We start from the raw sequence: 17603 nt of genomic DNA on the forward strand, positions 1-17603 counted from the left end.
AACCTTGATTTTTCCGACCTGAAGCTTGGTTTTTCCGAATGAGAATATGGCCGATACCTTTCCCTCGATGATCTGGCCTCCGGTTCATAGTTCTTCTTTGGTCTTTCCAAACTTTTGTTCATATTTACGGGCCCCGAGGGAAGCTCGAGTTGGTCATCCTCCACTCGAATCTTTGACTCGTATCGGTTATAGACATCCGCCCAGGTCACAGCCTCGTATTCCAGCAAATTTTCCTTTAATTTAAACGAAGCCGTCGAGCTCCGAGGATTGAGCCCCTTTGTGAAAGCTTGTGCAGCCCATTCCTCCGGAACCGGAGGGAGCTCCATTCGTTCCCTTTGGAATCGGTTGACAAATTCACGCAATAACTCATCGTCTCTTTGGGCTATACGGAAAATATCTGTCTTACGGGCCTGCACCTTTTTGGCACCGGCGTGAGCTTTTATGAAAGCATCGGCGAGCATTTCGAAAGAAGTGATCGAATGCTCAGGCAGATGGTCGTACCAAGTCAATGCTCCCTTTGACAGAGTTTCCCCGAACTTTTTTAGCAACACGGACTCAATTTCATCATCTTCCACATCATTGCCTTTTATAGCGCAAGTGTATGAAGTCACGTGTTTCTGAGGTTCCGTTGTACCGTCATATTTCTGGATATCCGGCATCGTGAACCTCTTTGGGATCAATTTCGGAGCCGCACTCGGAGCAAAAGGCCTATCCGGTCCTTTCAGAATGGGCGGAGCCCCCGGTATTTGATCCACCCGAGAGTTATATGTTTCCACCCTCTTTTCGGTCGAGTCTACCCGCTTCGCCAATGTTTCGAGCATTCTCAGAACCTCGGTGGATGAACCAGCTCTGGACCCATTGCTCTCAACCATCTGTGCCTCATCCCTTCTGGGTTCAGCAACACCCTTCGCCTTCTCCGGGGTCGTTTTATCTCTTCTGTTTTGCAACTGGGCTATTGCGATTCCTTGTTCGACAATCGCTGCTCTCTATTCCTGCAACATTTCAAAAATTAAACGTAAGTCAATATTATCATTCGGGGTATCCGGTTCTTTCCGGCCCTGTGTCCGGGACAAAGTAATTGAATTGTGAGTATTTAAAGGATCGATGGCCGGCTGGGCGGCATTCTCCTGATTCACGGTGTTTTGCCGGTTGAGGCCCTCTCTCGAATTAACGGGGTTTGGGTCAGCGGGGTTTGCTGGTAATCCTCGGGGCCCGCTGTCTTCATTTTCGGTCACAATCTCGTTGTTGTTGACGTGACCAGATTGTCCACTGTTAACCATTTGGTCTGTTTTTACAGAGACGAACAAAAGATATTTTTAATTCTGACGGGTAAGATAGAGATCAAGATCAAAGACCACTATTATCCTAGCCCCACGGTGGGCACCAAACTGTTTACCCCGAATTTAGGTAATCAATTAAATTTATGAATGAGGTATAGGATATGTGGTTGAACTTTGATCTATTTGGTTGAAAAAAGATATATAAGGATATGCTATGAAGGAGCGAATAATAATTGGTGATTTATTCTAAATATATGTATCTAATAATATATGTGTATTGTTTAATTGAACAAAGCTAAAGAATAACAACTAAATCCGGACCAAAGTCAGAGAATGAGAGACAGATTTTATATATTTTGCTATTTCAATGTTCTAGAACTCAAGAAACCAACCCTTGAAAGTAAAATAATGTCTCCTATTTATAGCTTTTCCTTGTGGGCCTCCTACAACATAAGCCCTTTTGAATAAAGAAAAACCCTAAAAAGGATAAGGTTGGGTCGTACGGTCTGACACCCGTACGATTGGTAGTACAATGTGGCAGAACAGTATTGACGCGGGGCAATTGTGTAACGAATCAACCGGACCAACGGCCACGATCAACCGGACCAACAGCCACGATCAACCTGGCCAACGGCAACGATCAGCTCGGCTATAGAGTAACCAGACCAAACGATGTCCTTCGCTTTCTTCGGATCAAGCACTCCTCCGATCCCAAAAGAAAGTCTCCATGCTCGTGCATGTTTCTTTCTTCCCTCGGTCTCCGGTCTCAACGGTCTAGCATATATCCGATTTTTACCGTATACACTCATATCCATTGACTGATCGATTCAATATTATCAACGAATGCTGACCGATCATGCCAACTCTGTTTAACCTGAAAAACCAAAACATCCAATCATGTTAGTGCATTATGAGGGTAAAACTTCCACGTGATTAATATACTTGAGAGTTGAGGCCAAGTACATAAAGTAACAAGATACAAGCTGGCATGAAGTATTAAAGAGCAGAAAAAATAGATGGTAAGTACTTTGTGAGACTTGGAAAGTCTTGTCTAAGAAGCATAAAAGGAAAGGAAAATAGAGGAGTAGCTACACTTCGAAATAGTAAGTAGATCGATGCAATACCTGCAGTTTCTTCTCACTGTGAACAGATACGGAAAAGAGCCAAATATACCCCTGTACTATCAGAAAAAGTTAAATATACCCCTCGTTATACTTTAGATCCAAATATACCTCTGCCGTTATACCTTGGGCACAAATATACCCTTCCTCCGTTAACTTTGTCCAAGTTGGACATTCAATCCTATGTGGCAATGACATTTTATGAGGTAGATGCCACGTGGCATGCCACCTCAGTGCCCCTAACCCATTTTACCCCTCCCCTCTATTTGTTCTTCCACTACTAAAATTTTCTTCCCCTCCACCACCATTGCCACCATTACGGCCATATAATTAGAGCTCTGGAAAAATACTCTTCTAGTGGATTGTTCTTACTCGTACTGTGAGAAAAAAAAATCAAAATCCCGCCATGAAAATGGAGAACTGACCTGTATTTTGTTTAAAAAATCTCTCTCTATATTTCTCTCAACTTCTCGTTCGTTTTGCTTAATGTCCCAGTGGAAGAGAAGATGTAATAAATGTGATGAATTGAACTAGAATGTGACAGCGAATGTAACTGTTGTAGTTGTATTTGAAGATGATTAGTTAAAGGGAAAAGGGTCAAATATACCCCTCTACTTTAGCTTATTAGTCAACTTTGCCCTCTGTTAGCGAAAGTAGTCAAATATACCCCTCCATTAGACAAAGTATACACATGTACCCTTAAGTGGATGAAAATCCCCAATTCAACGAAAATTAACCATTTAACTAAAAATACCCATGCCCCAACGGTTGACCCGCCCAGACCCATCATCAAATAAATTCACCCCACCCTAATATACCCCTCTAGGCGTTCTATAGTTTAAAAAATAAGCTGCAGATCATAAGTATTTCTTTATTGCTTATATGCATTGTGTTTGAAATTACATGTCATCAAGGAATTTAAAAATAAAAATATTGTTTAATCCCATTTGTTGTTTTCTTTTTCCGTTTTGTTGTAGCTAGGAAATCCAGTTCTCGAATTCTCTACTGACTTTAATTCGAGGGCAGAATACTTCTGGTCTCATGGTCTAATATCAGATCCTACATACATAATGTTTAGTTCTGGCTGTAATTATTCCTGATATGTTAGCGAGTACTACAGGGACTCTGTATTGCCAATTTGTTCCAGAGTTATGAGCCTAGTTAGTAGAGAAACCAGTTAGTTTGTGGACAAGTACGATGTTACCCTTGATGTTTGTATTTCTCTGTGCTCTCCCAATCCAAAATTATAAGTCCCCAAGTCTACGCGTAGAGGAGTATATTAGGGTGGGGTGAATTTATTTGGTGATGGGTCAGGGCGGGTCAACCGCTGGGGCATGGGTATTTTTAATTAAATGTTTAATTTTGGTTGAATTGGGGATTTTCATCCACTTAAGTGTACACATGTACACTTTGGCTAATGGAGGGGTATATTTGACTACTTTCGCTAACGGAGGGCAAAGTTGACTAATAAACTAAAGCAGAGGAGTATATTTGACCCTTTTTCCTTAACTAAAATGCCCTGCTACAGTCCACCGGAAGAACATTTTTCCAGAGCTCTAATTATATGGCCATAATAGTGGTGTTGGGGAAAGAAATATTAGTGATGGAAGAACAAATAGAGGGGAGGGGCACTGAGATGGCATGCCACGTGACATCTACCTCATCAAATGTCATTGTCAAGTAGAATTGGATGTCCAACTTGGGCAAAGTTAACGGAGAAAGGGTATATTTTGCACAAAGCATAACGGCAGGGGGATATTTGAACCTAAAGTATAACGAGGGGTATATTTAACCCTTTTCTGATAGTACAGGGGTATATTTGGCCCTTTTTCGGAAAAGATAATACTTTCAAGTTACATGCCTCATCATCATCAGTACCATCGGCATTGGATTCAGAAGCCATTCATCAGGCTAGCAATTCACTTCTGTCTCAGCAGCAATTTTGATTCAGCTGTTTTTTTTTTCTCAATTATCCCTCATCTTTTTATCATTTAAGTTTCTGCAAAATGGGTTATAAAGAATTTGGATCAAACATTAGTCGAATTCTAGTACCAACAATATGGAGACTATCGCCCCTTCCTAAAGAAGAACAGGACGGACGATTCCTCTTGTTTTTCAACTTTCAGATGAGCATTATCTAAGTAAGAAAATTAGAATTGCAATTTAAAGAGAACTACTTCATTAGGGGTTGCACAAGTAACAGTCTTACGAAGACAGAAAACTAACTGAAATGCAAATATAGAGGCTTGAAATGAGGATAAGTGAGTTCACCAGAAGATATCAGGGGTCACAGGAAGATCTTTTAGTTCTACACAACCGAAAGGAGCACAATGTTTAAATAGTTTTCCTGCTCACACTCACTTCATTTGATTTTCTCTGATTCTAACAGACTTTTTCACGGTTAACTTCCAGAATTTCTTCTGCACTTTGAACAGATAAAACTAATATGATAGATCATGAGCATGACATGTGAATGTTATCTAGAGAACAGTATACTTATGCTATACAGAACATTATCAATAGCAATGATGACAAAATACACTGTTATTGCGACATGTTCAAAGCTGACGTGATGCAAATGAAGAAAACTTGAAAAATTATGATACTATAGGTTAATCTATAGTAACTAAACTTAATCTAAAATAACTTCTTCTCCCTCACTGTATAGGTTGCTTAATCATAGCTCACAGATGACTACTGAAGATTGACTACTTTATTGTACCTATTGTTTCTTCCTTCCCTAATAGTGAATCTAAGCATCAAACAGAATTTTATTACTGACCTCAATAGATAGGAAATGCAGAAAGCGGTGATAATAGAGTGAAGGGATAAGTGTCCTCAGTCCCTGGAAAAAATGGCTAGTAAAAGAACCTTCATGGTGGACATATACAATCGGGATCGTATTCATGAAATTTCGGATAAGCACACTGCAGTGAGCATTAGGAAAACTAACCGTTGGCTTCCAGTCAGAAAATTGTTGAGCAAAAGCTGGTTACAGAAATCTTCATCAATTTGCTAGGTGGTTCAAAAATTTTAGTATAAGCAGACACTGAGGAAAACACTAGATTTATCAAGATTTGATACTAGAAAGACAGTGCATTGAGAAAATGGTGATAAAATATCCTGATTATCTTGCCAGCTTCCATAAATAACCATGAGAATTAAATGGTTAATATAACAGTTCCAATAACAAAGAAAAACAACTGCTTCCACCTAGTAATCCATGTTTAGATCCAAGTGCATAGTACAGACAATGTAAAAATAGCTTAGTTTGCCGAACAACAATTGGCTGATAGAATGAATCTGAGCTAACTTACACATATTCTTTATGTATATGAATTCCAGAAATGAAAGGGTAATAAGTCTAGAAAGAAACATGGAGGAACAAACATGAAATCAGTGTGTTTAGGACTTGGAAATAGAATAATTAAAAGGTTGAGAAAATGGCAGCCATAAGTATAAAAGAATTAAAAACTTATCATTAAATTTCAGTCAATTTGAGATGCATAAGATCTGCAGAGATTGTAGAGAATAAAGGAATAAATGAATCCTATCTCCATCCTACCACCTAATGCTAGACACTCAGGATGTAAATTTTAATGGACTTTTAGGCGATTTAAATGATGGACTCCGTGAAAGCACTTGCATTGATAGATCAATCATACTATTAAAATCACTATCATAAATTTTAAGATAAGCAGACAATGATGAAAACATGAGATTTATCAAGATTTGCTACTAGAAACACAGTGCCTTGAGACAATGGAGAAAAAATTCTGATGATCTGGTCAGCTTCCTACAATAACCATGAGAATTAAGTGGTTAATATAAAAGTTCCAATAACAAAGAGAAATAACTAATTCCAGAAAGTAATCCATGTTTAGATTTCCAGACAACACAAAGAGCTTATTTTAATATATACTTATGCTTTATACATATGAAATATAGAAATGAAAGAGCAGTAAGTCTTGAAAGAAACATGGAGGAACAAACAAAAAATTTTAGGAGGTGGAAATAGAAAGATTAAAAGGTAGAGCTGGAAGCCATAAGTATAAGAATAATAACATATTATTAAACTTCAGTCAATTTGAGTTGCATAGGATCTACAGAGAGTGTAGACAAATAAGGAATAAATGAATCATATTTCCACCCTACCACCTAATGCTAGACACCTGCAGGAATTGTAAATTTTAATGGACATTTTGACGAATTTGTTGATGGATTCCGTGAAGATACCCACATTGATGTATCAATCATACTACTAAAACCACTATCAATGCTAGAGCTTCTAATGCTCATCCTTTCTTCTACTTTTAATATCTCTTCTTCAGAAATATAAGAGGTCATTTCATCCTCCGTAATCGTGTCATCTTCCGACCAGTAACCGAGGCAGTCGTCCTCTTCAGATATGCAACTCCAATCTTCTTGAGAATAGCAAAATTCATCGTCAGTGTCAGTAACCAATTGCATAGAATCAACTTCATTTATATCTTCAACCTCCTCTAGTTCTTCAACTCCATCATCATCATTTAAACCCTCAACAAATGGATGTATTAACAGCATTTCAGCTGTCAATCTATACCTCGAGTTCCTCACGAAACAACCCTTCAGGAATTTTTTTGCTTCCGTAGAAAAATCCCCTGGAATTTCAGGCAATTCATGCCCTTCCCCAATCTTTCTTAGTACATCCTCGGCAACCATATCTTCCTTCCGATCCCACGGAGGTTTTCCAGTTAACATCTCAAGCACAATACACCCTAAAGCCCATATATCAGCAGGAGACTCTTGTACATTATCAGTTATAGCTTCGGGTGACAAGTACATTGGAGTACCTCTCCAATAAGGCTCCAATCTCCTCTTTTTACTCTGATTTTCTCTCTTAGCCAATCCCAAATCACCAATTTTCGCCCTAAATTCAGTACTACTTCCCTTGCTAGAATTCGACACAAGCAGGATATTTTCAGGTTTCATATCACAATGAACATAACCAATCGCGCGAATACGATTCAACCCTCTAAGCATAGACCTAGTATAAGACCTTACCTCAAATTCAGGCAACCCTTTGTTCCCTAAATTCTTGATCCTATCAGCTAGGTTTCCACCAGAACCATACTCGAGCAATAAGTTATAAGTCATCATACCATTCTTACCAGTTGTAGTTTCATCACCAAAACAGCGAATTATGTAAGGACAACCCTTGATGTTGTTGAGAACTTCCCTTTCCTTCTGAATTGAACCTGAAACTGAAACTTCAGCAGATTTCACAGCCATAACTGATGGCAAGTATCGATTTTTCGACTTGGGGTTCTTCAAATTTGTCAAATAAACATACCCAAAACTTCCTTTCCCTAGCATTGCTCCTCTATACCATGAAACCCCATCTCCAAATTCATTTACAGTACTCTTTAGCTCCATCTTTCCCTTAACTTCAATTTTTTTTTTTAACTTTCCATCTCTTGTTGCACCAAATTACCTTCTTCCACCATATAGTAAAACTTGAATTGGCAAAAAATCTTGGCTTTGTTTTTGCTTGAACACAAAACAAATAAGAAAATATGAAGGAAACAAAACAAAGCTATTGAAAATACCTCAGGACAGATTAGATTAGGGCTTCCTTAGTATAATGTGGAAGCAACAAAAATTTGCAAGCAAGCTGTGCGTATCACAAAACAAAATGAGCAAATTTAGGGCTTAGTTTTTTTTTTTTTTTTTCTTAGGTTAGTTTTGATATGTGAAAGACTTGCGTTTCTTTGAAGAGAGAGACGAAAGTAGCAAGTTTGCAAAAAAAGTTGTTGCTAATTTATAACTGGAATAACTGTCATGTGTACTTTTTAACGTATGATGAATGAAGTTGTGAGTTTGGTTAGAAAACTTGCCTTCTCACGTTACCAAATTTTGGGCACGACTTTTACATATTCAACTTGTTAATGCCTTGTTTAGGTAAAATACGCATAGAATGATCCATTTGACATTTATCAGAGACTTTTTCAACAACACTTGGAATGTTAGAAACAGCTTCTCCTGAATTAATCTAATACATTTTATTTGACTGAATGGAAGAGTCAAGATATGAAAATACTTTACCCCATCACAACCAACATTCACATGAAACTATATTAATTTATCATGGTTATAAGAAAAATTGAAATGGTAATACACATTAATTAATTGTAGTTAAGTGCCTTTCTGAAGAAGAAATATATCATGTATTCACCAATTTGGCCTAAACATCGAGCGTAAATAAATTTCATATGCACAAATACTAGTGGTATAAAGTAATTATATGCATCACATGAATAGAAATATAGAAAGAAAAATGCCCTATACGCAATAACTATTTAATTGTAACGCTACTTTCCTTTCGAAAAGGAAGAGTGGAAAGTAAAACAAAGGAAATCTGTAACAAATTCTAAATTTTCTTCCATAAATAAATCAAGATTTAAGGTGAATTTTTGGTCTTTCAGGGCTAAAGCCAATAACGGAAGTATTCTTGTCCAAGGGAAGTCAATCGACACCCTTTCATCGAAAAATTGCACTGTATATGTAGATCTTAGCTTCTCTTTACTTTTTTATATTTCGATTCTCCTTAATGCAATTACTAATTCCGCCACTGGCTGAGCTCATCTTCAGTTAATTTTAATGAGAACAGCAACAAAGTTAATGACGATGCATGCATTATATTCAGTGTGTTCACCTCAGCAGTAATTTCGTCACTAACATTCCGTATTTCAAATTGATGTCTAAAAATATAAAGTTCTTATATATAATATTTGATAAACTACCAGTGTTAAGAGACAATTTTGAATTTTCTTACCCATCTACAATATACAGCTTCAAAATTTCTACTATATTCGTTCTCTAACAGCAAGGCAAATCATCACGATTTAAATACAATACTCTCAGGATGAATTTTAATTGTATTAATTTGTGCCTTGTTTTGTACGTAGATAGTTAAAACACCACAAACAATTTACAATCTCATATGACAAAGCTGGCTGTTACCAATTTCTTTACAGAAAACATTCATAGAGCAACTCAACAAAGTTGTCCGAAGAGGGATATGTGACTACCTACGAAAGAATTGCACGGCATCTATTACTACTTTATTAGAAGCACGAGTTGGGTCCTTGTTCGTCGTTGATGGCTCCATTAAAATTAAAAAAAAACTTTTGAGCCCCATATTAAATAGGCCCTAAAAAAAAAATTATGAATCTCATATAAGTTAAACAACAACTAATATTTTTAAAAAATTATGGGCCCCATATTAAATATCAACCAGTATTATAAAAAAAAAAAAGTGGAACCCACCACATCCCGTGAAAAAAAAGTGGACCCCATATTAACAAAATCAAGCAATATTAAAAAAAAAACAATGTTAAAAAAAATTGTGAGCCCATATTAAACATCAACCAATATTAAAAAAAAAAAAAAAAAAAAGTGAAACCCACCACATCCAAAAATAAAATTGTAAAAAAAAAAAAAATGTGGACCCCATATTATTAAACAACAACTAATATTTTAAGAAAAATTATGGGCCCCATATTAAACACCAACCAGTATTAAAAAAAAAAAAGTGAAACCCATATTAACAAAATCAAGCAATATTAAAAAAAAAAGTGAATCTCATATTTAAAAAACAAACAATGTTTAAAAAAAAAATTGTGGGGCCCATATTAAACACCAACCAGTATTAAAAAAAAAAAGAGAAGAAAAAAAGTGGAACTCACCACATCCAAACTCACGGGAAAAAAAAAGTGGACCCCATATTAACAGAATCAGGCAAAAAAAATTGTGGGCCCCATATATATTAAAGAACAACTAATATTAAAAAAAAAATTATGGGTCTCATATTAAACACCAACCAGTATTAAAAAAAATGGACCCCATATTAACAAAATCAAGCAATATTAAAAAAAAAGTTAATCCCATATTAAAAAAACAAACAATGTTAAAAAAAACTTTTGGGCCCATATTAAACAGGCCCATAAAAAATAATTGTGGACCACATATATATTAAACAATAACTAATATTTAAAAAAAATTGTGGGCCCTATATTAAACACCAACCAATATTAAAAAAAAAATGGAACACACCACATCCAAACTCACGGGAAAAAAAGTGGACTCCATATTAACAAAATCAAGCAATATTAAAAAGAAAAGTGAATCCCATATTAAAAAAATAAATAATGTTAAAAAAAATTATGGGCCCATATTAAACACCAACCAGTATTAAAAAAAAAAAAAAAAAGTGAAACCCACCACATCCAAACTCACGGGAAAAAAAAGTGGACCCCATATTAACAGAATCAGGCAAAAAAAATTGTGGGCCCATATATATTAAACAACAACTAATATTAAAAAAAAAATTGGGCCCCATATTAAATACCAACCAGTATTAAAAAAAAAAAGTGGAACCCACCACATCCAAAATCAAGCAATATTAATAAAAAAAACGAATCCCATATTAAAAAAACAAACAATGTTAAAAAAAAAAGTCTTAGAAAATCAAACAATTAAATCAATAATGATGGACTCATTGCCACATGCGTATCAACCCATTAGTAGGAGCAAATGAAATTATTGTACAGCAACATACTTAAAATACTTATATATTAAAATAAGATAGAATTTAATTACTTTTTCATTTTTTTCCTTAGTCTAATAAATCTGAAAAGAGATTAATATCAAATGGAGATCAAATAATGAATAAGGTAAATTAGTCAAATTATAATTTTAATTCACGTTTCCTTAAAAAACCATGCAAAAGACAACATGACAAGTAAAATGATTTAAACCGAGAATATTTACCAAAAAATAAAAAATAGCATTTCTTCGTTTAAATAGAAAGTTAATTTCTACTTTGTTTCGTTTCAAACATGTAAAATTAATTTAATAATTTGAATTAGAATTATCCAAATCAAAATTTGATAAAAAATAATAAGTATTTTACATTTTTAAATTAATCGTATTAAAATTGAAAGTATCAACTGATGCTTAAATATTGCTATTATTTTATCTCAAACAGAGGAAAATAGTTTTCTTTTAAACAAGTCTTCTGTTTTAAAAAATATTAATAAATTTTCGTAGCAAACACGAATAAAATAAAGTTTTAGATACGGAGCACAAACTACAATGTTAAATTAACTGTATTTCGAGCATATATATATATATATATATATATATATATATATATATATATATATATATATATATATATATATATATATATTATCACTATCTAAACACGACTAAATATACATAGATACACTATAATACGAAGTGTTGGGCCCGTGCGCAGCACGGGCATAAGCCATCTAGTACTATTTAGAAGAGTGAGTTTTACTCACTCTTCGTCGTCCGTCGTGGGCCCCTCTATAAATTAAAAAAAAAATTACCCCCCCCCCCCAATATTAAACAAGCCCACAAAAAAAATATATATATAAAAAAAAAAAAAAAAATTTAGGCCCCCCCATAAAAAGTGAAACCCATCACATCCAAACTCATGGGAAAAAAAAAAAAAGTGGACCTCATATTAACAAAATCAAGCAATATTAAAAAAAAAATGAATCCCGTATTAAAAAAATAAACAATGTTAAAAAAAATTGTGGGCCCCATATTAAACACCATGCGTATCCGTAACAAACACTAATATAATAAAGTTTTAAATACGGAGCACAAACTACAATGTTATATTAATCGTGTTTTGAACATAGTATCCCATATTGACAAAATCAAGCAATAAATAAAAAAAAAAAAAAAGTTAATCCCATATTAAAAAAATAAACAATGTCAAAAAAAAAAAGTTCAGACTTGGTATTCTTAGCAAACACTAATAAATAAAGTTTTAGACACAGAGCACAAATTACAATATTATATCAATTGTGTTTTGAACATAAAAAAAAATTGTGAGCCCCATATTAAACACCATGCGTATCCGTAGCAAACACTACTATAATAAAGTTTTAAATACGGAGCACAAATTACAATGTTATATTAATCGTGTTTTGAACATAGTATCCCATATTGACAAAATCAAGCAATAAATAAAGAAAATTAAAAAAGTTAATCCCATATTAAAAAAATAAACAATGTCAAAAAAAAAAAAGTTCAGACTTGGTATTCTTAGCAAACACTAATATAATAAAGTTGTAGACACGGAGCACAAATTACAATGTTATATCAATCGTGTTTTGAACATATATATATATATATATATTATGCATAAAATTAGTGCAAACTAATAATGTTCAAAAGGGTGGGCCCCATACTAAACAACACCAAGCAATATATATAAAAAAAAAAAAAAAAACTATATAAAGCATGGGTTTAGACCCATGCTTCATCGTCAGTTGTCCCTTCAAAAAAAAAAAGGGGGTGGGCCCCATACTAAATAACACCGAGCAATAAAAAAAAAAAAAAAAAAGTGGAACTCGCCACATCCAAACTCAAGGGAAAAAAAAAGTGGACCACATATTAATAGAATCAAGCAATATTAAAAAAAAAAGTGAATCCAATAAAAAAAAAACTATATAAAGCATGGGTTTAGACCCATGCTTCATCGTCCGTTATCCCTTCAAAAAAAAAAGGGGTGGGCCCCATACTAAATAACATCGAGCAATAAAAAAAAAGGAAGAAAAAAAAGTGGAACTCACCACATCCAAACTCACGGGAAAAAAAAGTGGATCTCATATTAATAGAATCAAGCAATATTAAAAAAAAAGGTGAATCCCATATTAATAAAACAAACAATGTTAAAAAATAAATGCTTAGAAAATCAAACAATTAAATCAATAATGATGGACTCATTGCCACATGCGTATCAACCCATTAGTGGGAGCAAATGAAATTATTGTACAGCAATATACTTAAAATACTTATATATTAAAATAAGATAGAATTTAATTACTTTTTCATTTTTTCCTTACTCTAGTAAATGTGAAAAGAGATTAATGTCATAAAAAAAATATTAAATGGAGATCAAATAATTAATAAGCTAAATTAGTGAAATTATAATTCTAATTGACGTTTCCTTAAAAACCGTGTAAAAAATAACATAACAAGTAAAATGAGTTAAACAAAAAATATTTACTAAAAATTAAAAAATAGAAGTTCTTCATGGCCCCATATTAAACACCAACCAGTATTAAAAAAAAAAAAAAAAAAAAAAAAAGTGGAACCCACCACATCCAAACTCTTGGGAAAAAAATGTGGGCCCCATATATATTAAACAACAACTAATATTAAAATAAAATGAATCTCATATTAAAAAAATAAACAATGTTAAGAAAAAGTGCTTAGAAAATCAAACAATTAAATCAATAATGATGGATTCATTGTCACATGCGTATCAACCCATTAGTGGGAGCATATAAAATTATTGTATAGCAACATACTTAAAATACTTATATATTAAAATAAGATAGAATTTAATTACTTTTTTATTTTTTCCTTACTCTAATAAATGTGAAAAGAGATTAATGTCATAAAAGAAAAAATAATATTAAATAGAGATCGAATAATTAATAAGGTAAATTAGTGAAATTCTAATTCTAATTGACGTTTCCTTAAAAAACATGTAAAAAATAACATGACAAGTAAAATGAGTTAAACAAAAATATTTACTAAAAATTAAAAAATAGAAGTTCTTCATTTAAATAGAAAATCAAATTTCTACTTCGTTTCATCTTAAACATATAAAATTAATATAATAATTTGAATTAGAATTATCCAAATCAAATTTTGATAAAAAAATTATATGTATTACTTTACTATTACTACTATATAGAAGAGCCAGTTTATAGAGGCAACATTGCCGTCCGTGTTCGGTCCTATTTTTTTATTTAAGAGTAAAAAAAATCCTTTGTGGTCCCACCCACTTTTTTATTTAAGGCAAAAAAAAAATGACGTTTTATACTTTATATTACCAACTCTTCTAAAAAGTAGATAGAAATACTTTATTATATTTCTATTTTTCTACTATATAGAAGCATCGGTTTACCCATGCTTCGTCGACAGTCACTCTTAAAAAAAAAAAAAAAAAAAAAAAACTGGACCCCACCCTCCCCAAACTCATGGAAAAAAAGTGGACCCCACCCTCTTCAAACTCATGAAAAAAAAATGGACCCCATATTAAAAAAAAAAAAGGCAACGTCAAAAAAAAAAAAAAACGTGCATCCCATATACTAAAAAATCAAAAAATATTCATATAATTCCCAAAGTATCCCCATCAAGTCAATAATAGTGGATTCATTGCCACATGCATATTAACCCATTAGTGAGAGCAAATGAAATTATTGCACAGCAAAAAACATGGACCTCATATTATTACTTTTCTTCAAAATATTTAATTGTTGTATTTTCTATTCCGCCATGTCATTTATTTATTATGTTTACTAAAATAAATATACTTAAAATATATATATTTAAAAAATAACATACAGTTTAATTACTTTTTTATTTTTATTCTTACTCTAATAAATGTGAAAATGGATTAATATCAAATGAAGATCAAATAATGAATAAGATAAATTAGTCAAATTATAATTCTAATTCACGTTTCCTTAAAAAACCATGCAAAAGACAACATGACAAGTAAAATGAGTTCAACCGAGAATATTTACCAAAAATTAAAAAATAGCATTTATTCGTTTAAATAGAAAATTAATTTCTACTTTGTTTCGTTTCAAACATGTAAAATTAATTTAATAATTTGAATTAGAATTATCCAAATCAAAATTTGATAAAAAATAATAATTATTTTACACTTTTAAATTAATCGAATTAAAATTGAAAGTATCAACTGATGCTTAAATATTGCTATTATTTTATCTCAAAGAGAAGAAAATAGTTTTCTTTTAAACAAATCTTCTCTTTTAAAAAGTATTAATAAATTTTCGTAGCAAACACGAATAAAATAAAGTTTTAGATACGGAGCACAAACTACAATGTTATATTAATCGTATTTTGAACATAGTATGTATATATATATATATATATATATCTAAACACAACTACATATACATAGATACACTATAATCCGAAATGTTAGGCCCGTGCGCAGCACGGGCATAGGCCATCTAGTATGATTATATGAGGTCCGATCACCGACCAAAAGGATGAAATGTTAACAGGCAATTCGCAGAATTGCCCTTCTTTTGGGGTGGTCTTTAAATTTTGCCCTTCATAGTTGAAATCTTTAAATTTTGCCCTTCGCTAAATCCCATAGGTTTCAGGTTCGAACCCCCACATAGTCAAAAATTTTTAAAAAAATCGCAAGGCAGAGTTTAAATTTCGCTATGCCCCCATTAGCAAAGTTATGCCGGACCCGACATACTTATGCCTTAAGGGCAGACTTGGCATAAGTATACCGATTCCGGCATAACTTTGATAATTCCTTCACAAGTTTATGCCGGATCCGGCATAAAAGTTTGCCCATTAAAAGTATGCCCCCATCGGCATAAACTTGTTAAGGAATTACCAAACTTATGTCGATGGGGGCATACTTATGCCTTATGGGCAAACTTTGCCTTGAAGCATATATATGTATTTTTTTTTTTAACTTTTCAAGATAAACCTTTAGTAATGCCTTAACTAAAAGTGTGCCCATAAAACATAACTAAAAGTATGCCCCATAAGGCTAAGTTTTCCTTAAGACATAACTAAAAGTTTGCCTTATAAGGCAAAGTTTAAATTTTGTATGCCCCCTCCAACAGACTTTTAGTTATGTTTAACTAAAAGTCTGCCGGAGGGGGCAGACTTTCCTTGAGGGGCAGACTTTTAGTTATGCCGGATCCGGCATAACTTTAACTTTTTCTTAAAGATTGTATGCTGGATCCGGCATACATTCCCCCAGTCCTGCCTTGCGAAATTATTTTTTTATTTTATGCTTGAGCGGGGATTCGAACCCAGAACTTCATGTATTCGCTTATCTTTCCAAGCAAAGGGCAAAATTTAAAGACCACAAATATGAAGGACAAAATTTAAAGACCACAAATTTGAGGGGCAAAATTTAAAGACCACCCCAAACGAAGGGCAATCCGCGCAAAAAAATGAATGTTAACGGTGTAGTTGGACTTTTATTTATTTTTAGCCCAAGATTAATGTAAGCCCTTTAAGATCGAGACTGAATATAGTCCAATAAGGGCCCAAACTTGGTTATTCTTTGTTTATCAAATTTAGGGGATGTTGGTCAAGTTTTCAAAATCAGAGTACTGTCTAAATGAATTTTCAGAAAATGCTTTGAAAAATTAGCAATCTATGTTTGGGAAATTGATCAACATTTATAAGAGGTGTTTTGAGTATTAATTTTTTTTTTTTTAAAAAAAACACGTAAATTTTCATTTTAAAATAAAATATTATTTAAATAGATTTTTAACGCTTATTATGAAAGTTTAATTAAGTTTACCAAATTTATTTAAGTAAAATGAAACTTAAATCATCAAAATAAAATAAAACTCTTAATGAGTAGTTAAATACGGCTAAATCAAAGTAATAATATTGAACATCTTATAGACTCCCTCCATTCCATAATAAGTGGTATTTTAGGCATTTTATTTTTTTCGAAAGTAAGTGGTGCTTTAGGATTTCAAGAAGACTTTGGGCAGATTCTTTCAAGATTACCCTTATTTAAACAGCCAAGATTCATTAACTACCGTTTCTGTTTCTAGAAAGTAATAAAACTTGATTAGGGTAAGGTAGTAAAAACACTCTTACTTTTTTAGGAATGAGCAATTTCTTAAGGAATGTGCATGAGCTTAAAAATCCACTTATTATGGAATGGAGGGAGTAATAACATAATTTTTATATGATTTCCCTATGCAGTGTGTACAGAGGAGTTCTCCTTATAGGATTAAGCTCCCCTCCAAAACAACTTCCCTCCATTTCCTAAGTGCATAGTTAGATGATTGACACTTGTCTTATTTTTAATTTTAAAGGCTTAGATTGAATTAACTAACAAATGTTATTAACTATGGTTAATTAGACAAGTTTTAGGAAAATAATCACTAATATTGGTAAGATAAATCTCAAACTCCCATAAATTTGGGAACCATTAATATCGTTTCTTACTATTGTCATCACTTGCATTTTTATATGTTTTACATTCAGATTTTTTTTTTAATGAAATGAAAATAAGTAAAATTTCAACGTAATCCTCTTTTCTTTTTCTTTTTTGATTAATCAACCTTTTTTATTATCAAGA

The 17603-nt window shown here is 32.9% G+C and overlaps 1 protein-coding gene across 1 annotated transcript; it reads right to left on the bottom strand.

The window, feature by feature from the left end:
• Nucleotides 1-6449: 6449 nt before the first annotated feature.
• On the bottom strand, nt 6450-10867 carry LOC132599071 (mitogen-activated protein kinase kinase kinase 20-like). The gene has a single exon (XM_060312301.1). It carries the CDS (start codon nt 7814-7816, stop codon nt 6566-6568), a length of 1251 nt encoding a protein of 416 aa, XP_060168284.1. The 5' UTR covers nt 7817-10867; the 3' UTR covers nt 6450-6565.
• Between the last annotated feature and the right edge of the window lie 6736 nt (nt 10868-17603).

This window comes from Lycium barbarum, chromosome 1 (assembly GCF_019175385.1).
Source record: "Lycium barbarum isolate Lr01 chromosome 1, ASM1917538v2, whole genome shotgun sequence".
Classification (NCBI taxonomy): Eukaryota; Viridiplantae; Streptophyta; class Magnoliopsida; order Solanales; family Solanaceae; genus Lycium; species Lycium barbarum.